The 23,027-nt window shown below is 34.3% G+C and overlaps 1 protein-coding gene across 2 annotated transcripts in view; it reads right to left on the reverse strand.

Annotated features, from left to right (window-relative positions):
- Positions 1 to 23,027, reverse strand: part of TMPRSS15 (transmembrane serine protease 15) — a 121,909-nt gene that overhangs the window by 54,470 nt on the left and 44,412 nt on the right. For both annotated transcript variants that reach the window (XM_078358592.1, XM_054249036.2), the window contains exons 12-16: positions 16,143 to 16,248; positions 15,692 to 15,842; positions 13,620 to 13,755; positions 3,621 to 3,710; positions 44 to 169 (exon numbers count right to left, since the gene is read on the reverse strand). In XM_078358592.1, the coding sequence (XP_078214718.1) occupies positions 44 to 169; positions 3,621 to 3,710; positions 13,620 to 13,755; positions 15,692 to 15,842; positions 16,143 to 16,248 (609 nt within the window). The remainder of the gene's footprint in view (positions 1 to 43; positions 170 to 3,620; positions 3,711 to 13,619; positions 13,756 to 15,691; positions 15,843 to 16,142; positions 16,249 to 23,027) is intronic.

Below are 23,027 nucleotides of genomic sequence, written 5' to 3' on the forward strand. Positions count from 1 at the left end.
CTTGAGCTGTACAACCTTTATGTTATTCATATTTCAAACTTACCTAAAAACAAGGAATCAGCTTCTCCACCATCTCTTATTTCAATTACATCATTAATATTTTCTAAGTCAAATTCTTGAAAATGAAGTTGTATATTTTTTCCTTTTTGTGCATTTAAAATCCAAACACCTTAAAAGTAAGAAGTAACATTTAATTTGGAACACAATTCTGATTTCTTTTAAACTCACTTTCTTGAGGATTTTAAATAACTTTCCAAGAAAAGAAAACAACTTTTTTCCATTTCTTGAGAATCATGGAATCAACCTAAGAGTCCATAAATAGATGAAGGGGGAGAGAGAAATGGTATCTTTGCACAATGAAATATTATGCAGTCATAATAAACAATGAAATTCTGTCATTTGAAATGACACAGATGGACTTGGAGGACAAGTATTTCAAGCTGTTTCTTTTTTCTTTTTCTGGTGAGAAAAATATATTGGTTTACTCAATAATATTGATAGTAATATTTCAATTAAATTTGAAATTATTTAGTAGAATTATCATTTTTATAAAATGGAGTGATTTAATCAAAGTTTGCAAATATTATTTTATCCCTACAATATAATATTTACAAATATCAAAAGATACTAAAATTATAGTTTCATTCATTTAATTTACCATGATCCAATTTAGAGGAAAATTAGGTAATTAAAATGCAATTTGTAGGACAAGTAAGCTTTAATATTTATTTTAAAATTTTTGCATTTATTTACATTTAGTTTATTAAAACAAAACAAAATGACAAACATCAAGAAACACTCCTTGTTTTTATTGATTTCTTAAATGATTTAACCTTCAGATTTTTTTTCTAGGCCATTCTTCTCTTATTATGTATTAGTATTCTCATTCACTCCTAAGAAATATAATTATATTCATATAGTAACCACATCTAAGTCTTTATTTTCTGCACTTTTGTGAGATGCAGACAAATTTATCCATTTATTTACTGTATATGGCTGTACATATTTCAAATCCAACATGTTCTAAAGGAAAAGCAGAATTATCTCTTTTGCAAACTCATTTCTCTAGTTCTTCCTATCTCAGTGGCATTCCTAATCATCCACTCACAGTTCTCTATGCTTGAAACCTCAGCACCTTCCTTGTCCTCCTTTCTCCTAGTGCATCCAATCAATCACCTAGGCCTGTTAATACTACCTCCTATTTTCTTTGAGTCCCATTTACTTCTCAACGTCCTTTGCCACCACTACCAGAGTTCAAATCACTCTTGTTTCCCATCTCCTAATTGGTGATGCTGATGGCTCTCATCCCTTACCATCAATCTCTTATCTAAAATGCAAGCTTGATTTTACCACCATTTTCCTGTAAATTCTTCAAAGACTCCCCAGTGCTCTCAGAATGAAATTCAAACTTCATAATATGGTGCAAAATTCCTTTACACTTCTATTTTAACCAATTATCATTGTTTAATTTTCCTTGGAGATTCAAGAAATAGGTGTCTCCTACTTTGGCATGTCAAGGACACTCCATGTCTCTCCACAGAGTCCTGCCTTTACCCTTATTATAATAGTATTTTGGACATTTTATGCCTGACAACATATCTGAGTCACCATCTATACTGTGCTACATTTGTGTCTTCTTTACTTATTTCAGACTAAGGAAATAAAGTATTTAATACATATTTGTTGAATAAACAAATATATTTAAATTTAATAGATTTCTCCAAATTGTTTCCATGTTCTACTGTTTGTTGGATTCTTCAGATTATCCGTTTGTTCAAATCATGTTTAAAAGATCCTACAAGATCTGCATATGTACCCTAGGACTTAGTACAATTAAAAAAAAGACAGCATATCAAACAAAGAAAAAGAAATTAACAAGACCATACAGAACAACTACTCTTACATGTTCAATGACTACCAAGTGGCGTGAAAGGTAATGCTGTAATAACAAAATGTCAACAACTGTACACAACCTTCTTTAACTTACCTCTTCCAAGAATACAGGGAAATGTCAACTTGAACTGTGTAACAGGTATGACTGTATCATTGACAATTCTACCCCTAAGCTTAGACTTAACAGGTCCTTCACTCTAACCTAAGCATGTATTATGCTTTTGATACCTAACACTGCAACCACAGGTCACTGATGGGTGACCTGTAACTCATAATAATCGAATGGAAGATCCTGATATCATTCCCATGGGTCATAATGTATAAAAGGAACACTGACCACTAAGTGCCTGAACATTTTCAAAAGCAGTAAATCATTACTGGTTGCTTCCAGTTGTCCCTAAACTTAAATTGCTATTCTCCTTTTCTTTAGAATTATAGTTCTTGCACTTACCATTCCTGGATGAAAGCTTTGCCTTCCACAAAATATTTAAACATATTCTTCAGTCAAGGCAATACTCTTTAATAAATCACAGCATAATGAGAATAAAAAAATAGATGTCTTCAGTGTGAAGCAGAGATAATAATCTATTTCCCCAAACAAGTAAAATTAGATTAGTTGCTGTTTATTATTTTGGATCAGGTATCTGTCTACAATATTGACCCTATAGGCACCTATGAAAATGATGCTCTCTTATCTTTTGATCATCTGAAGGAAGAATGCTGGCATTTTCTGACAACACATTTTTTCTGCAATTGGGGCGTTTCTTTCATTGACAGAATTCTCCATTTAGCTTAGTGGTCTTATCCAGACTTCTGGAAGTGGAATCTTTGTAGGATGAGCCAGGGAATCTGCATCTTCAACACAGTCTTTACGTATCTTTATAGGAATCTCTCTATTTAGGAACATTTAGGTAGAGGTAGTCTTTATGCAGTTTTAGCAAACTATTTTCTCTAGACCAATTTTTTTAGTGATCCTTCTTACAATTTTAATTTTTTTTTCTGGAAATAATTACATTACTGTAGCTATCTGCTTTCTTGACTCAAGTGTATATTTGCAGAAAGTGCGAATGCTACAACTGGTTCTTTACATTTTATACTTTCCATTGTCTTTTTCCTATGAAACTACAAACTCGTTAAACACACGATAAACATTATATGCACAAACAAAGAAAGTGATTTAGAAAGCGGAATGGGGGGGTCTAGGAAAGGGTATCAGGGGTGGAGTGATAGGAGAGGGATAGCATTAGGAGAAATACCTAATGTAGATGATGGGTTGATGGATGCAGCAAACCACCATGGCACTTGTGTACCTATGTAACAAACCTGCACATTCTGTGCATGTACCCCAGAACTTAAAGGATAATAATAATAATAATAATAATTCTTAAAACAAAGAAAGCAGTGTCTGGAGTAACACTGATTTTCTCACTGTTGTTATTCAACTTCTAAATTTGGAATTATAATAATGATATCTCCTTCAAGAAATTCTTGTGGGAATTGAATGAAATAATGTATATTGAGCATTAACACAATGTCTGGCATGAAATAAATGCTATATCTATTTAGCAATTATTGTTATTTTGTTGTTATATTAAGCAATCTTTTAGGTAGACATGATAGTTATACCTATGTTTGACAAATTTACAATCCATGTTTGCTACGTCAAGGGAAGAGCTAAATTTAATATGTACATTTGTTTCTGATGACTTCAAGAAGAAATGACTCACAGAATGCCTGATTAGGGTAGCTGTTTGGAAAGTTCATAGAACTGAATGTTGTATTTGGCTCCCACAGTTCAAAAGGTCCTCCACAGTCCGCTGAAAAGGAAAGCAATGGGAAATCATTAGTAACACAATGTTTATTTCAGAGAGATAATACTATATGCCAGGGAATTTTCAATTACATTTCTTAGAATACAAATTTTGAGAAGTAAATTTTAGAGTCATGTAAGGGTAAACATTGCAGTTTGAATAAAAGAAAAATACAGTTAAATAGATAAGAACTCTAATGATCAGTGATGCTGAGATTTTTTAAAATCTAATTGTTAGCTGCATCTATGTTATCTTTTGAAAAGTGTCTGTTCATGTCCTTTGCCCACTTTTTATAGGGTTGTTTTCTCTTTTTGTCAGAAATTTAAGTTGGAAATTTTTTTATAGAAGCTGTATATTAGAAGTTTGTCAGATGTGTAAATTGCAAAAGGTACCATCTGACACCAGTCAGAATGGCTATTTTAAAAAGTCAAAAATAACAGATTTTGGTGAGTTTGTGGGGGGAAAAAAGAACATTTATACACTGTTGGTGGGAATGTAAATTGGTTAAACTATGTGGAAGACAGTGTGGCAATTTCTATAAGACCTAAATTCAGAAGTACCATTTGACCCAACAATTCCACTACTGGCTATGTACCCAAAGGGATATAAATCATTCTATTATAAAGACACATGCGCATGTTTGTTCACTGCAGCACTATTCAAAATGGGAAAGACATTGAATCAACATAAATGACCATCAGTGATAGACTGGATAAAGAAAAGGTGGTACATATGTACCACGGAAAGCTATGCAGTCATAAAAACAATGACATTTGCAGGGACATGGATGGAATTGGAGACCATTATCCTTAGCAAACTAACAGAGGAACAGAAAATCAAATTTTGCAAGTTCTTACTTATAAGTGAAAGCTAAATGATGACAACACATGGACACATTGAGGGGAACAATACACACTGGGGCTTTTCAGAGAGTGGAGAGTGGTAGGAAGGAGAGGATCAGGAAAAATAACAAATGGGTACTAGGCTTAATACCTGGGTGACAAAATATTCTGTACAACCAACCTCCATGACACAAGTTTACCTATATAACAATCCTGCACTTGTACCTCTGAACTTAAAAGTTAAAATAAATTTTTTTTAAAAAAGATAAGAATTTCTCAAAATATTTTTAATATTCTCATGGCCATTGTGAATCTTCAAGAAAGCATGATAGTGTGCAGCACTTCTCCAAAATTATTTGTACAAAGGAAGTTTTTTTTGTCAAATATCTTCTATAAATAGGTTTTATAAAATAAGGTGTCAAATTCCTAGTGTAGAAAAAAAAGTTTACTTATAATAAAACAAATTCAACATTTACTGCACTCTCTAATGAGAAAGGCTAGTAAATCATTTAATTCTGTAATTCTTGATTTTCCCTTTTATTTATTTATTTCTTTGGTAGTCTTAAGGCAGAGCTTCATCATTCTGATATTGATAGTAAGGAAAGGGAGATAACGTGAAACCTTATTTGCGTCACAAATGCCCTGGACTGATCTGGTAGCCAACATTGTGCAGAAGCCAAGTTGAGGCAGGTAATTTATTAAGGCAAATTTATTAAAACAATAGAGCACAGATCTTCCAGCTCAGAATATAACACTTTAAGTAGGTAGATTAACTTTATAAAATTCTTGACATACTTTATATTTATCTTCTGATTTATTAGAAATAATTTCTAAATAATGTAAAGAATCAACTATTTTAAACATTCTAATTATATCTAATTCTTGTTACCATTATTATGTTTTAAAATAAGACCAGAAGAAGAAAAGTAACCTGATTTGAAGAATGCAGACAACTGGAATAAATATATTCTTTTCTATATTAAATGCATATAATTCTGGGATTATTTACTCCCAAGACACTAGAAATCAGATTATGGGAGGAATAATCAAGTGTCTCTACATTTATAACATTGTCTATAGCCATATCCTCTTCCTTCATCTCTCCTTTATATATCATCTGCCTTATTTATATAAATCACCTGAAATTCACATGCATCTTCAAAATTTATATGTAACACACTCCTTAGATTTGAGTTTCATGATGTATATGATGGGCCAGAGAAGACAATTATTCTGACTCCATACAGGATCCTTGCCAACCTGTCCTGTTCTGTAAATAGTTAGGGCATGGTCTTGTTTTACATGCCTTACAGGGCCGGATTTGTCTAGACCCAGATGAACTTTTCAAAATAAAATATTTTATCAAATCTTGCTGTTTGCAAAGCGTTTCCATACACGTTATCTCATATGGGGAGAGAACGCAGTGTATAAGAGGAGGATTTGTTGGATTAAAATTGTGGCTCTGAGTCGGCTGTCTTTTGGACACTACTAGATATATATTAAGGGTATTTTAGATTGTTGTAAAATTAGAGATAATTTAAGAAATGTTCCTATGCACTACCTGGCACACTTAGTACTGATTTTCAAGGCAATCTTGCGGATGAGGAAATTACTTTTATTTTTTCAGTTTTAAATGGAAAATCTAAGGATCACAGATATTCACTTGCTTGTTAATGCCATACACATCCACCTAGTGTCAAAGTCAAAACCTCATCATGGTTAATCTTAAGCTCATCCCATTACTGTCTCCCATTGGGTCGGTTAAACTTTGAATAATTTCTACCAACTGGTCCATGCTGCCATAGACAAGGTTTATATTGAATGTCAATAATTTGCACTTGATATGTACATTAAAAAAAGGAGGGCAGAGGATGAATACACTGACAGGTAAGGTCAAGGATGGGTAAACCTGGAAGGAAGAAGAGGGTGTGCACGGGGTGGAAAGGAAGGCATGTGTACCAAAGAAAGAATGGAGAATAAGGGCAAGTTCTCCACAGGAAATCATGACTAATTTATAAAGATTTCTGAAGAATCTACCACAATCCTATAACCTCTACATACATATGGCATATTTAATTTTAATAATTCTACATTGCTATGGAATGCTTCTTTTAATCCTTAATGAGACCAATGAAGGAGGAAATGTGTAACTAACTGCAGAGACAAATATTATACTGCAGATTTAAGACTGGGAAAAATTAACTTCCTATTTCACAAATTTAGCAGTGGCCAATGGTGAGGTTTTTTTTTTTTTTTTTTTTGAGACGGAGTTTCGCTCTTGTTACCCAGGATGGAGTACAATGGCGCAATCTCGGCTCACCGCAACCTCCGCCTCCTGGGTTCAGGCAATTCTCCTGCCTCAGCCTCCTGAGTAGCTGGGATTACAGGCACATGCCACCATGCCCAGCTAATTTTTTGTATTTTTAGTAGAGAAGGGGTTTCACTATGTTGACCAAGATGGTCTTGATCTCTTGACCTTGTGATCCACCCACCTCGGCCTCCCAAAGTGCTGGGATTACAGGCGTGAGCCACCGCGCCCGGCCCCAATGGTGAGTTTTTAAAAAAATGTTTTTGTATTTTTGTTTTTCACCATTAGTCATATTTTATCCTCAAGAAACATGAAAAAAATGTAAAACTTTATATTCCTGATATAGTAAATAGCTGACATTTGGAGAATGCATTGGATTTTCACATAATTGAACACTTAGTGTGCTATACTTAAAGATGAGTAGGTAGGATGTTAATGAGCACATAACAAGAACTCAAATGTTGTCGCGTGTAATTGGTAAGCCTGTCAGGGCAGGCAGTTTTCTTAGGATTTTTTCTACTAAATGCTAGTCTTGGAAAATGCATCCCTTTAAAATACTTAAGTACTTTTTGAAATGCATTTAAATTATAATTTCTTATTAAATAAACTGACCAGTAAGACATCTCTGATCCTTGGCCTGATAAAATAGATCAGTTGCTCTCTGAATATAAATGACTGTAAAGAATTGGTAAAAACACTTTAAGTCATTCTAAATATGATAACACAATTTACTTTCATGGTGTTGCTCTAGTGGGGATGTGGCATGTGCTTCTAATAGAGAAACCAAAGATTCATGAAATGTAATTCCAGATATCACAGTCATGCTGTGTCCTTAGGTAAAACATCCTTACCCAGAGAATGAGAGTAAAATAGCCTGTCTGATACAGGGAATTCTACTCATTTATGGTGCTAAATTCCTTCATGTTTCTTTATATGGGAGCTATTCTCTCAAACACTTGTGCTCTGATAAATTTTTTACTATGCCAATAGGGATTTTCACAGCACATACTACGTAAATTACATGCAGTATTGGCAAAGTGGTTGTCAGGAATAGATATTTTTCTTGATGCATGTCATTTTTAGTTCATGCTTAAGCTTCTGATGTCCATGAAACATGTGGTAATGCAGAGGTGTTTATTATGGAGTGGAAAGGAGAAGAGCCTAGCTTTCACCTACAATAAGAGGGTTCTAATTAAAGATATTTATGGCAAAAGAATAAATGAGAACGTTGGAAAAAATAGATTATTGATTGATACTTTAAGTGATAGAATTAACAGATGTAGCTTGAGAAATAATACCTCCTATTGATTGATGTTTGAATATGTAAAAAGTGGCTAATTTTCAAAATTATTGAAAATTAATTAAAGTGGCTATTGTTTTTCATCATCATTGTAATAGATAAGCAAATCTTTTAGTATTAAAAATAGCACTTTAAAAATTTAGGTTGTAATTTAAAATAAAATCTTTCATAAAAATTTTTTGTTCATTTCATCCAAATTTATGTTTTCATTAACAAGTTATAGTGACCATTTCTGATACAAATATTTTTATTAAATGTGTAACAATAAAGTTCAGATCTTCATTCTCTGTACTCTAAATTTGGTTATTAATAAAAATCTAGACAAATGATAGCTCCAAGACATAAGCTATTTGTTTTGTTTTGTCTTGTTTTGAGATTGACTCTTACTCTGTTGCCCAGATTGGAGTGCTGTGGCTATTCACAGGCATATGATATTCACTGTCATTATGATGGTGCACCCCAGCTTTGGACTCCTGGCCTCAAAGCATCATCCTGACTTAGGCTTCTGAGTAGCTTAGACTACAGGTGGGTGCCACTGTGCCTGGCTCAGGCGATTAGTTTTAGAGGTAAAATAATTAAAACAAAATGAAACAGCCCCAAACACATGATACAAGTGTATATGCATGCAGTTAATATAGAATTTTCTACAGGCTTGACTATAACTCATACTAAAGATGAAGAAAGCAAGCAGCTCTTCTGCTGAATATGGCCATCAATTTCAAGAGAGGTAGACAGGTTCTGATTGAGTCATATCTACATGAAGAACTGAACTTAGATTATTTAGCTCTAAGTATAAGGTCACATATACAAAACTTTCCAAATTAACTTTTTTTAAAGAGAGACGCGGTTTTGCCATGTTGGCAAGGCTAATCTTAAATTTTGGCCTGAACTATCTGCCCCACTCAGCCTCCCAAATTTCTAGGACTACAGGCATGAGGTACCGGACCTGACCATGAAAAATTATCTTTAATTTACATTTGGAAGTAGAAAATAGCTTTAGAAATGACAAAATAAAGAAAAACTATGGAAATAAAGAGTGAATATTGAAATATCTAATATTATAGTTAGGTTTTTAATTGTTGCTTGTTTTTAATTAGTTTTAACATCCCCAGAAATACGCCAGGGGCCTAAAATGTGGATTTTGTTTTGTATACACCCATTTCTATTCAGTAGGTATATCTTCATGAATCATCAAAATTGTTTTGCAAATTGGCATGATCGTTGTGTAATGAAATGTTTACTCTCTTAAAGGTACCCAGGGCAATCCCCACATTTAAATTCATTTGTACCAATGTCACAGAGTAACAACTGTAGAATTGATGCAGCAGGAAGTTATTAAAGTCATGAAATGGAAGAATCTCTGTGGTTATGAAAACTGAACTTACATTTCCTCACACTAGGCACAATGTGGGTCCCTAGGAAAGAGGGAGGAAATTGAGCTTCATTATTCAGTCACTGGTCTGGGATTGTTTTCTTCTTTAAGTGCTCTATATGAAGCCAAAGAAAGGCTATTAGCCAGTCAGCCATGGTTTCCTTTTATTTCTGCTTAAACAAGTCAGTGATCTGGAACCAAAAAAGCTCTGCTCAAATAAGAATTTCACTGAACCAATTGCAAATGATATTAGAATGAAATTGTTCAGAATACATTTAATGGTAATTAACATTTTCTGCTGTGAAAAATATTATCTTGAAGTGAACCATTTGGAAACTGGAACAAATAAACTCTGGGTAGATTCTGAAATTTATATTTTCAAATCAGAGGGGTTATTCTTTCATTATACCCTATTGTTAAAAGACAGGAACACCAAACTCTCTTGACATCAAGGTGCTATCTTTTTCAGACTGGAATATAAATATGGAGACTATAAGGATCATATAGATAGATTTTTAAGTTAGGAAACCATATTTAAAATTTTATTTCTTTGTATGATATGATATAAAATGTTATCTCAAATTTTTATTTTAGGTAGTAATAAGATGTTGCTATGTTTTAAATATCAGGTGTACGAAACTGCTATTTCCTCCCGGAAAGTTTTTCTTCTTTATTATTTATGAATAGAGGAACAGACTAGCAGAAAGAATTATCAAGAAAAATCTATCATTTTAAATGGCTGAAATAGCAAAATGTTGCTAATATTTGGTATCTGCAGGAATTATTATTATTTATCAAACCAGCATGATTTTAATGATGCTGAATGTCGTTCTTGCAAAAAACTGTTCATAAATAGGTAGGGTGTAGGTCACCTACACAAAATGAAGTGAGACAATTATTTTCAAACAAAGTCACAAATCAAAAACTACAGCATTTATGTTGGTTTTTATTCGAAATCTATCCCTATCATCATTTCCAAGCTTTAGTTTTGGTGCCAAAATTTGTTTAGCACAAATTTCATCTCACCAAAATAAGAGTACATCCAAAATAGAGAGAGAGAGATAAATGGAGAGAGAAAGGAGAGAGAAGTTTAGTCTATTCCTAATAGTGTTTACTTATAACCAATTTATGTGATGTTAGGTATCAGTCATACACTGGCAAAGCAAAGGTAAATTAGACCTAGAGTTTGCTGTGAAGGAACTCACTTCTTGCCACAATTTTATGACCAATATTATTACCTGAGAATGTATGGTATTTTTCTGCTTTTGCTTCAATTTTATAAGTATCATTTCATTTTTTTATCTGCACACTTCCTTAAAGCCTTCTGCTCACATTTTTTTTCTCCAAAGTCCTCTATCATTCACTTGTCTCATATATTACTTTTAGGGGCACATAATTATACATTATTTTAAATATTTATATATATGATGTTTTCACGTATTAATAGTTATTGCTGCATCTTACATTTCATCTGCAGTGTTTTATAGATGGCAGATATTTATAAAATTTCAGTGAATGTTTAAATATTGAGTAATTTATACATCACTCAAGTAAACACCTAAACATGTTAACACACAAGCTGGTTAAAGTTAACCAGTCTTCTGGTGGAATGTAAGTACTCATTCAATATGGTGGCCTGGGACCAATATGACAATATAAGTATCTTCAACCTAATGAGAGCTCATTTGTTTCATGTTCTCAAAAACCCATGATTAATCATTAGAGTCTTTTCATCGTTAAAGCCACTCATCTGAAAAGTCTGCTTTTTTTTGTTTACTTGAACATTAGAAGCAAAAAAATATACAGTATAGAAGTAAACCAAATTTGGATTGGCTCTCCAAACTGATTTGCTGATGTAAATTTGCTAAAAGTATTAAGTGTGCTTAGAAGAAAATGAGAAATGGAAAAAGTGCTGTGTTTGTGAGATCAGATCCATGACAAAACAAGACATACATGGGTTTTAACTCAAGTCAAGCTGTAGAGCTAAATCAGCTTCCAACAACCACAATCCGAAGTAAAAGGCATTGCTTTTTGCATAAATACAACAGTGTAGTGAAACAATACTTATGGAAAGTAAATGGGGCCAGGTGCGGTGGCTCAAGCCTGTAATCCCAGCACTTTGGGAGGCCGAGGCGGGTGGATCACTAGGTCAAGAGATCGAGACCATCCTAGTCAACATGGTGAAACCCCTTCTCTACTAAAAATACAAAAAATTAGCTGGGCATGGTGGCGCGTGCCTGTAATCCCAGCTACTCCGGAGGCTGAGGCAGGAGAACTGCCTGAACCCAGGAGGCAGAGGTTGTGGTGAGCCAAGATTGCGTCATTGCACTCCAGCCTGGGTAACAAGAGTGAAATTCTGTCTCAATAAAAAGAAAAAAAGAAAAGAAAGTAAATGGATGTTTATTATTTATTATCATAGGTATTTTGGTTTTTCTTTGTTTTTCTGTCAAACTCCTAATCTGAAAGTAGTATGAAGTGAGTATCTTCTTTGACATGGATGATTTGAATGGTAATGGGTTTTGTTATGAAATGTCATGCTTTCAATTTGACTTAAGAGCATAAGTAGACATAGATTCTATTTGGTTATTTTGAGTTAAAAGATCTTATAGGACATTGTGAATTGTGGTTACTTCTCACTAATAACACGAGTGGCTCCATAAAGGGAACATATTCCAAAGCCTTACAAAGGTACTGTGATAGTTAATATTGAGTGCCAACTTGACTGGATTGAAGGATGGAAAGTATTATTCCTGGGTATGTATTTGATGGTGTTGCCATAGGAGATTAACATTTGAATCGGTGGACTGGGAAAGGCAAATCCTCTCTTAGTCTAGGTAGGCACCGTCTAATAAGCTGCTAACATAGCTAGAATAAAAGCAGGCAGAAGAACATGGAAGGACTATACTGGCTGTGTTTTCCAGCCTTCATCTTTCTCCCATGCTGGATGCTTCTTGCCTTCAGACATTGGACTCCAAGTTCTTCAGCTCCTGGACCTATACCAGTGGTTGCCAGAGGCTCTCAGGCCTTTGGCCACAGACTGAAGGCTGCATGATCACCTTCCCTACTTCAGAGGTTTTGGGACTTGGACTCGCTTTTTTGCTCCTCAGTTTGCAGATGGCCTATTGTGGGACTTCACCTGTGATCATGTGAGTCAATATTCCTTAAAAATTCCCTTTCATATATACATCTATCCTGTTAGTTGTATTCCTCTAGAGAACCCTGACTAATAATACAGGTACTATTTAGGACAAAAATATTTTAGGTGGTATGGGTCTGTATGTTCAAAGTCTAGGCTTGACTGGTCATTGTTATTAGATTATTTAAAAATAGATGTAGTTAAGACTGAAACAGTGGGTTTCAGACTTAAATAAACTCTTAAAATTACTCTGTAAGAAGGCCACAAAAACCTCAAGGCTCCCTCCCCAGAGACTACAGACCATGTCACATGGCCAATACAACATTTGTTTGTATTGCAGTGAAAACAAAATGGAAACCAGCACCTTTATTACATTCAGAAACAAAAAGATACTAAAATGATCATTAATATCCTCCAAAACAAAGAATTGAGTGATTTTCATTGTGGATTTATGTGCAACATGTAATATTTTGCTAGCCTCCAATTGGCTTATATTTTAAAGTCCTTGATTTTCAGGAAAAAGAATAATCGTATATTGAGATAATGAAAATAAGCCAAAGGAAGATTTACCTGAAAATAATTATTTGTGTGTGTGTGTGTGTGTGTGTGTGTGTGTGTTTCTAGAGACAGAGTCTTACTGTGTTGCCCAGGCTGGAGTGCAGTGGTATGATCACAGCTCACAACAGAATCTGTCATGTTAAACAGGCCCTCCCTCCTGCCTCAGCCTCTCTAATAGCTGGGACTACAGGCATGTGCCACTATGTCCAGCTAATTTTTGTTTGTTTGTTTTGTTTTGTAGAGACAGAGTCTTGCTATATTCCTCAGGCTGGTCTCGAATCTTATGGCTTCAAGCAATCCTCCTGCTTCCACCTCTCAAAGTGCTGGAATTATAGCTGTAAGCCTCCACACCTGACATTAATTGTTTAATAAGACAAATTACACAGGAAGGTTACTTACTAGGAAGTTCTGGTGGAGGAGTTGGGACCAAAGTTGGTTCTGGATAAAGACTCTCATTGCAAATCCCATATATTAGGCTAATGTCATCCAATGCTATATCACTCAGGATCTTGTTTTTAAAAGCATCAAAAGAAACCTGCAATTCAGAGAGGCATATGAAAAGATTTGACTCCATTCTAATCTTCTCTGACTTGATTCTTCTTGTGAGTCCAATGTCCTCTAGAGAATCAATATTGTCACCTCTAACTACATTGACAGATCATGCTTTTTAAATCCTTCTGCTGAACGCAACACTTTTATTATGTATCATGCTGGCTAAATTTCCAATGGTGTCTTCCTTCTGAGTTAGGCAATATTGTTACAGTTTCTGTCTCTCAGTCTGTCTCTGCCTCTCTTATGATATTTTCATACTCCATTGTAATCTGTCATGCATACATATCATCTGTCAGGAGAAAGTAATTTTCTCCCAAATTTCTTCTTTGTGCAATATTAAACATTCAGGTGGCTTTCTGCCTTCTTAGAGCATACAAGGCTGAAGAGAAAACACACTGGTTAGATAATTTACATGGAGATGAAGGGGACAAGAAAGAAGTATGAGTGTAGAATAATCATTCAGGGCCAGCTGTTACTGGTCACAATTCAGCCAGGATGTTGATGTGGAATATTTTGTAAAGATGATGCCCAGAGGACACAGAACCAGACTCTTTGAAGAAAGGTCCAGAGGTCAGAGGTAACGTATTAGGTTCTCAGGGACAGTGGATATTTTAGCTGTACTTTCCTGGCACTGTGCTATGTAGGAGAAGAAAGACATAAATTGAATGTCTGCTATAAGCTAATTGCTATGCTAGGCACATGGTATATATACATTTATCTTATTTAATTTTCAACACTCATTTATTCACTCATTTGTTTATTCATTCCACCTCCTTCATGCTAGACAGTATTCCAAGTATTATTTTCTTCCTTACACATATGACCTAATTACATTTCAAGGAGACTATGGTGACCTGCTCATGATTTCACAACAAAATGGCGAAGCCAAAGTGCATGCATTTGTAGAAGTTGACACTCTTGCATCACCTGATGAGCTGTGAGAAAATGGATCTAATTATATTACCTTAGAAAAGATGCTCAGTGAGTGTAGCCAAGTTTGGTCACTGCAATGCTGACTTCCCCACTTTTGCTTTTTCTTTGTTCCCTGGCCATTTCATTTTCCCTTGCCCTTTTTGAATTACCAGAAAACAAAATTGGAGAGGAAATGTCCCATAAAAGGATCAAATCAGAAGGAAGAAGGGAAAAGGAAGAGAAGGAAAGAAAGATGGGAGGCACACAGTTGAGAATCATTCATTATTGCCTACCTTACACCAAGTCATGGGGAAAATCTGAAGCCTTTGATGATGGCAGTGTCTCTCCAAATATACAAAGTCTGAAAGTGATGCTCTCTTGTTTGAAATTACCCATTTAAAACATTATTAATTTGGTCAAACTAGTAGCCTCTATTATGCTATATTTTAATTGCAAAGACCCTCAGGAAGAGAACACATTAAAGTGTTATTTGAAAAATTAATTCACCTTAATGTGAAGTAAATGATCAGAGACTTCCCAATGATACAGCTCATAGACTTTGTTTCTAAAGGAAATATGTGGAGATTAAATCAGAGTTGGGCAGAGTGGGTGGATGCTGATGAGCACAGACATAGAAAAGGGCAGGGCTGACCTAGGTGGTATTTGTGAAGAGTTGAAAAATGTAGGTAGGCAGACGACATAGATATAAATGGTTGGCCTATGCTGGAAAGGTGCTGAAGGAAGCTGAAATACACTAAAAGGCTTCAGTATATTTTATGGACCATTATAAGCTGTATTTCCATTAGTACATTGTGCCTCTATAATGGTTTATAAGCTAATAAATAACTGAAAAAATACTCAAAGATAAGATATGAAGTAGATTGCACAAGTAGAGAAAATGAGTTGATTATCTTCAGAAAACAAAATTATTTTTTTCACTGCATTCTAAATATAATTGCATTATCACAAAAAGTATACAAATTTAAATGACAAAGTGCTTTGCAAACCTTAAATTTAACTGTTTCATTTAGTGTTACTTGTCCATAATTCCAATTTTCCCCATAATTTCCTTCCTTTTGGAAGATTGTCTTCTCCATGTTTTGGTCATCGCTGATATTAATGCTTAATTTATAGACATTTTCACCATACATGTAATACCTAGTTTGGAAACAAGCAGAAATGTTTGAATTTTTACTGCATTGGAATAAGTCCATTTCAGAGCTTTTATAAATTCTTTACTTTCTTTGAAACACCTTTTCCTCCTGGGTTTTTGAGTTGCTGGAGATGCGGAGGGGAGTCTATCAATGTTTTGCTGCTTGCCAATTGGGAAAGTATAGTATATGCATTAAAACTTTAGCTAACATTTTAGTGAAATATGAGCCTGGTGGCCTTAGCAAGGCAATAGTACCAATAAATAACTGAAATAAGACAGGATTTAAACAGGTGTCTACAACATACCAGAAACTAAGGCAAGCTGGTCCTAAAGTGGGGTCCAAAGGGAGGCTTAAAAGTCCCACTCGTTCTTGTCTCCCTCCTGGTCCAGTTGGAGTAGAAATGTAAAATCCTATAAAAATAACAAAAGAAGTTTTATTTCACTTAAGTATTGCATTTTCATTGTGTGACATGTAGACTTTGTAAGCAGGAAAGGATAAGGAAACATATTTTGATGTAGTGGTCAGGACACTAGTCTGGAGCTCAAAAAGCAGCATTTTTGCCATAGCAGATTGTTATTGACAAAAATAGCTTAACACTGGGCCTCCCACTTCATTAAACAAGAGCCTTGAAGTAGAGTCACCAAGGACATATAAAATTCTGACTTATTATGAGTCACTAAATTATCTAGTTCAATTCCTGACTTCATTCTTGTTTACTAGACATTTTGATTAATTCACATCTTTAGAGACAATCAGTAAATGAGGATATTTAGACATGCTGGTGGGCTAACTCAGAATATACACACATATTTAAATACAAATTTGAAGGCAAATTTAAAAGTTTCTAAGACTTTCAGTTTTATATTTCACTGAACACTTTATATCTCCAAATAAGAAGTTGCCTTATTTTAAAAGTCTTATCTTCCTTTATTCCTTTCAATGATAACTGATCACATCACCGAGGAGCAGGAAGCATGCTAATCCGTATAAAAGCTTCAAAAATAGCACAAGCCACTGCATAAAGTGCTTTTTGGTCTAAAATTCATTATTCCAACCAGTGATTTCAGTCATTTGAAGTTTGTGAAGAGTTGTTGGGATAAGGACATCTTGAACATTGTCTAAGGGGAATTTATTTTATTCTTAGTTTGCTCCTCACATATTACGACAGGGAGCAAGACTCATGCAACGAAATATTACATAAAGCAAATACATTGTTGAGTTAATCTAATTTGATTGGAACGCAATTTTTTATGAAATGCTGAGATTTAGTGTTTACTTGAAATCAAGCATCTTCTCCCTTGTGCTTTCCAACAGAAAAATGTCGGCAATGTTGCATATAAGCTTTAAACTCATTCATTTATGAGATGCAAAGTAAGAACAAGGCATAAAGGAAAGAAGCTAGTGGAACTACCTGTAGATATATCAATGCATATTTAGACCAATGAAAGAAAAATTATTGAGTGTTCTATCAAGGTGGAATTATGGACAAGTGGCTTAATAAATATAATATGTACACATTCTTTGCTTTAGATGACAAACTGTAAAATAATGTGTTTAACATTTTATATTATCAACACATTACTTCTATTTTATATAATGCTGTATTGTTTCATGGGTACATATCTTAGCTATTTTGTTAGAGCTCTGATTGTATGACTGAATGGAGAAGAGTGGTATAGATATTGAAAAGAGGTCCCAGAATCCACTCTCTAAATGTGTAACTCCAAATCCCTTTTGAATTTACCTTACCTTTCATTACATAGAACATAATTGGGGAAGAAATAATTAAAATACTACTGAATACCATGAATAAATACTCAAATGGTTAGTCTATTCAGAAATACTCCTAATTAACTAAATTATAAAAACACACATCATCTCCTATTTATGTTTGGCCATGTTCACAGTCAATAGTTACAAACAATTTGAAAGACTTTGAATCTGTTTTTCACATATTAAGCAGTGATATATTTGGAGTTTTCAGTATGATCAAAACATGACAGTATGAGGTTTCTTTTGTCAGTGATCAGGTAAAACATGATTAATTATGTAGACTATAGTACCTTATAAATCTTTCCTAGAGTAAATACCATATAGAATAGCATATTATTGAATATAGTAAAATAATATATAACATTAAATTACTATTTTGTGATATCAGCTAAATTCTTTAGTTAACAAATTAGAAGATAAATAAAATCCTTTATAAAATGCTAAAGTTTAAGAGTAGAGATTTGTAGTTACATAAAAATGTACTTAGTCTAACCACTAATTGTCCTTAAATTTCATCTACGACATTTTCCTGAAGAGATCACTTGTCAGATGCAGAAGAAATTATTGGATTCCAAGGTAGCCCATTCCATTCCAACATGATTAGAAAATTATTTTCCTTTTTAAAAATAAGCTTATATGCACCTATTATATCTAATTTTGCCTTGTGGGACTATTTACAATATGGCATATTTGTTAGCTCTACAGAAGTTTAAAGGCCACTATTATATCTCTCCTAAATTTTATCAAGATGATCTATCATTTTTTCCTTAAATAATTTTAATAAGGCACAGTTTCAGTTTGCCTCTTAATTTGAGAAGCTGTCAATAAGCTGTACATTCAGTTTGCTTCCAATTAAAGTATGGAAACTCACATTCACACAGCATGTCTGTTGAATTATCTCACGGGGGGCAGAGTAGTAACATGGAATAGTTCCCAACACATGGAACTATTACTGAAGACAGACCATTGGTGTCACTACTTCCAAGGGCAGCTCACTGCTAGTTCTCTGACTCTTCATGGGAATCATCTCTTACACCATTGCTCAATAATGCTTTCTTATGCACAATTGAATTGGCCCATCATTCAAGATATTTTATTATTTCTTTATTTCTTATTAAACCAAATACAAATACAGTCTGATATTTGAGGCTCCGTCTTGTGACCTTAATGACATTTTCCAGCCATTGTGCTTGTAATTTATCTATTTACATGCAGCACTTCTGCAAAATTAGATAATTTTAATATTTCCAAACACCTAGAATTTTTCTGACACTTTGGGTCTTCTTTTTCATTTGCTTTTATGTCCTTCCACTTCCTCTTCCAACTGTAACTTGTTGAAATCCCACCAATTTTTTGAGGTCATTTAAATCAAATTGTCATCTCCTTCAGAATGCCTCCCAATTAAAATGGACTATTTCTTTTGAATTCTCAGTGGCACTTTGTACTTCTTTGGTGTCATTCGGTATATTCTGTTATGTAATATATAATATATATATATATATATATATATGTGTGTGTGTATTTTTTTTTCTTTTTCTTTTTTTGAGATGGAGTTTCATTCTGTCATTCAGGCTTGAGTACAGTGGCGCAGTCTTGGTTCACTGCAACCCCTGCCTCCTGTGGGTTCAAGTGATCTTCTGCCTCAGTCTCCTGTGCAGCTGGGACTATAGGCTCAACCCATCATGGCTGGCTAAGTTTTGTATTTTTATTAGAGATGGTTTCGCCATGTTGGCCAGGCTGATCTCAAACTCCTGATCTCAGGTGATCTGCCTGCCTTGGCCTCCCAAAGTGTTGGAATTACAGACATGAGCCACTGCACCCAGCCTGTTGTATATTTTATTTACGTTTGTATGTGACTTTTTAAACTTGTTAGAACTTTTGGGAGAAAAGATACCTCATTCATTTTTTTTGGTCTCGATATTATTAGATGTCTGTTGTTTAATATATTTTTGTTACAGACTTGCTTTGCTTTTAAATTTATTAAATTTCTACAAAAAAGAAATAAAGAGATATTTCTCATAACCACACGGGAAGTTATATGGTGAAAAATAATTTCTTTTAAAATCTTTCAACATCCTTGGAATGTCTTCTGGAGCTCTCAGAATGAATCTCAGTCAGCTTAAAGCCCAGGATATTGGCCAGCCATAGTGTCTCACTTCTGTAATCTCAGCAATTTGGGAGTCCGGGACAGAAAGATCACTTGAAGCCAGGAGTTTGACAACATAGTGAGGCCCCATCTCTACAAAAAATTAAAAAAAAAAATTTCTGGGTGTGGTAGTATGCAACTGTGATCCCAGGCTGAGGTGGCAGTATCTCTTGAATTCAGGAGTTTGAGGCTGTAGTGAACCATGATTGTGCCACTGTACTCCAGCCTGGGAGACAGAGTGATCCTGTGTCTAAATAAATAAACAAACCCCAGGAAATTGAATACATTTTGTTGTCTTAAGCATACAATGAATCTCTTTTTTGAACTATTAGGTTTTTCTTAAAGCTTCTTTCCATCACTTTTTCCTGGGGTGAATTGAACCTAACCTCTCTCCACCCAACATCCCAATTAAAAAGCAAAACTTCTTAGCATGTGCTGATGCTGATACAGAGATGGCAGAAACTGGAGAGTTGGTAGAACTTCCTGAGAACCTGGAGATCCCTCTCGAGAAGGAAAAAGGCTGACATAAATTGTTTCATGATTTGTTAGTACATATGTAAAATTAACTGAACACAGTAAATGTAATTGAAAGATTAGATTGATGCATGGCCCAAATTCAGCTAGATTCTATTAATTTTAGATAGTAATATTAGTTTGTAAAATTCAACATCACAGGAAAGACAAGAAAATAAAAATATTACTTTTAAAACATTAAAGTTACACTTATTTCAGGAAAAGGCTATATGCTAAATTAAATAAAGATATCTAAAAGAACTAATATAATTTTGAAAGTTGAGCAGAGTAACTATTTTCCTCCCCAGCATATGACTTAGAACAGTACGACAGCCAATTTATGTCTCTTGAATACTTTTGTGGCATGAAAAGAAAGTAGTTTTAAACCTAACATTTAGGTAGCACTTCCTATGTGCCAGGCATTTTTCTGAGTTTTTTCTAAACATAACTATCAATTTAATGTTTATTACATGCCTCTAATGGCAGGTCCTGTTGTCATCAACCCCACTTTCCAGGTAAGGGAATTGAGGCAGAAAGGGAAGTTAGGAAACTTGCCTAAATAGCAGGGCTGAGATTTAAAACTGGCCGAGACTCCAGGGTCCATATTTAGTGGTTTTTACTACTAAACTATACTACCTCCCACAGGAATCCAAACAACTGCAATTTCTTTGAGCTATGTCCATATTACCAACCTCATTTTTCCTGAGAGTTCTGAACAGATGGGCTACTTCTGAGCACCTCAGGATGCTGCCCAGCTTCAACACCACCTTCTCCACCAGTTCCCTTTGCTTCTATGAGGTACAGAGAAACCCTGACTGCTGACAGTGCAGAGATTTAGAAGCCGCTCCTCCACCAGGAGAGAGTTCTTCAGATGGACTAGAAAGGTAAGTCATAGGTGTTCTTATCTAAAGCAGTATTAATTCAAGGTTTATCTGTTTCATTTAGTCTTTTTCGTCACTTAACATAAAGGCAAAGAACAAAACAACAACGTAAACTGCAAACCTGCCTGGATAAGAGGAACATCAAGAGAGATTTACTTCTCTTTCATTTCAGAGATAGGATGTTCTGACACATAAAAAAGCAGGCTGGAATAAAAATGCCCTTTGGAGAGGAATGACTGGTAGATTAGGAAATCACAGGTATGAGAGTTGGAGAGGACCTATTAAGCCCTATTATCTGTCCTCATTATATGACTTGTCTAATTTTAAATAACTCCTGCTACTCCACTTTCTCCTGAGACCTCATTTTAGACCCAACTATTTAAAACCTCCACTTGACATTCACCCTGTTTCACTTTGGTCAGTTTCATCTTATTACCATACTTATTTAATCTGTTGGCAATCTAAAACCATTTTCTCCTGTAATGTACTTATACTCTTCAAATATCAGTGGAGTTATTTTATCTCTTATTAGGATGACATAAAAGTAGAAAAATGATAATTTGAACATCAAAGATTTAAACTACATAAAAGGTATCTGTCATAGTCAATAGATATAAATGCTTTTTGCACTTTCCTCTAACTACTCTTTCCTAGTAGAAACTTTTTTTATTATGGAAAAGAGAAAAACAAAGATTAGATTATTTGACTATTTTAGGCCAGACCCCTTCAGAGGCTTAGGGTGATTATCACATAGGGGTTAGTTTTCAGCTGTGCAATTAGTAATTTTCCCATGGAGAATCAGGCTCTGGGAAATAACTTCTTCAAAGAAGATGAATTATGTATGAGAGTATTCATATCATCTTCAATACTAAACATTTTTGTCTTATGAGATTGTCCATTTACGTGGAGCACATTTTTTATGTGAAGGCTCACACTGGTGACTCATTTAGCTGGATCCTGTAAGTTTCAGTTAAAAAATATATCCAGAATCTGACCTTTTCTTACTACATCACTCCCACTGATCTGAGTCTCATGACCTCTTCTCTGGTTAGGCAATGGTCATCCACCAGTCTCTTTTCAATAGTCTTGCCCTCCCACAAACTATCTTCCAACACTCATGTTCCCTCTGCCTGGAATAATCTGTGTGGCTAATTCTTTCAATTCCTTCAAGTTTTGATTCAAGAGTCACTTTTTCCATGAGACTTACTGACCATCCTCTTTTAACTCGCAATAATGTCTTAGCCCTGCCCTCCCCACCATCTTACACACCTTCACATTTCTCCAAAGTAATTATTCACATTTAACACACCAAGAAACAATTAATTACTGTTTTTTTTTTTTGCTAGAATTTGTGTTTCATGAGAGCAGAAAATATGTTTTATTTTTGTTCACAGATCTATTCTGAATGACTTGAATAAGGCCTGGAGCTCAAAAAATGCTCCTTAAATAAAAGAAAAAAATAATAAATTTGAAGGGGTTTTTACTGATGACTCTGAGATAGGTTAAAAGTAGTCACTTTTCACTAAAACTATTTTTATTAAGTTAAAATAGTGTGATGAACCATATTTTGATATTCTAGGGATGCCATTGTCTAAAGAAGTAGGAAGAGTCAGATATATTTTTATTTTGATAAAGTTAACTCTTTAAAGTCCTTTAACTAAATGTCACTCACAATTGATATTAAATCAATCACTTACTTTTCAGGTCCTGAAAACAAGAATATTGATCTCTGTAACAGAAGTGGCCATTAATAATAAATTACAATGCCAATGTGCTTAGAGTTTTTATTTACTTTAGAAACTATTTTATTCAGTCAATAACTTTTTCAGAAATTACTTGTGTCAAAGTTGTAGGTATTTCTTCGCATATTCAAAAA

The sequence above is a fragment of the Callithrix jacchus genome, chromosome 21 (genome assembly GCF_049354715.1).
Source record: "Callithrix jacchus isolate 240 chromosome 21, calJac240_pri, whole genome shotgun sequence".
Lineage (NCBI taxonomy): Eukaryota > Metazoa > Chordata > Mammalia > Primates > Cebidae > Callithrix > Callithrix jacchus.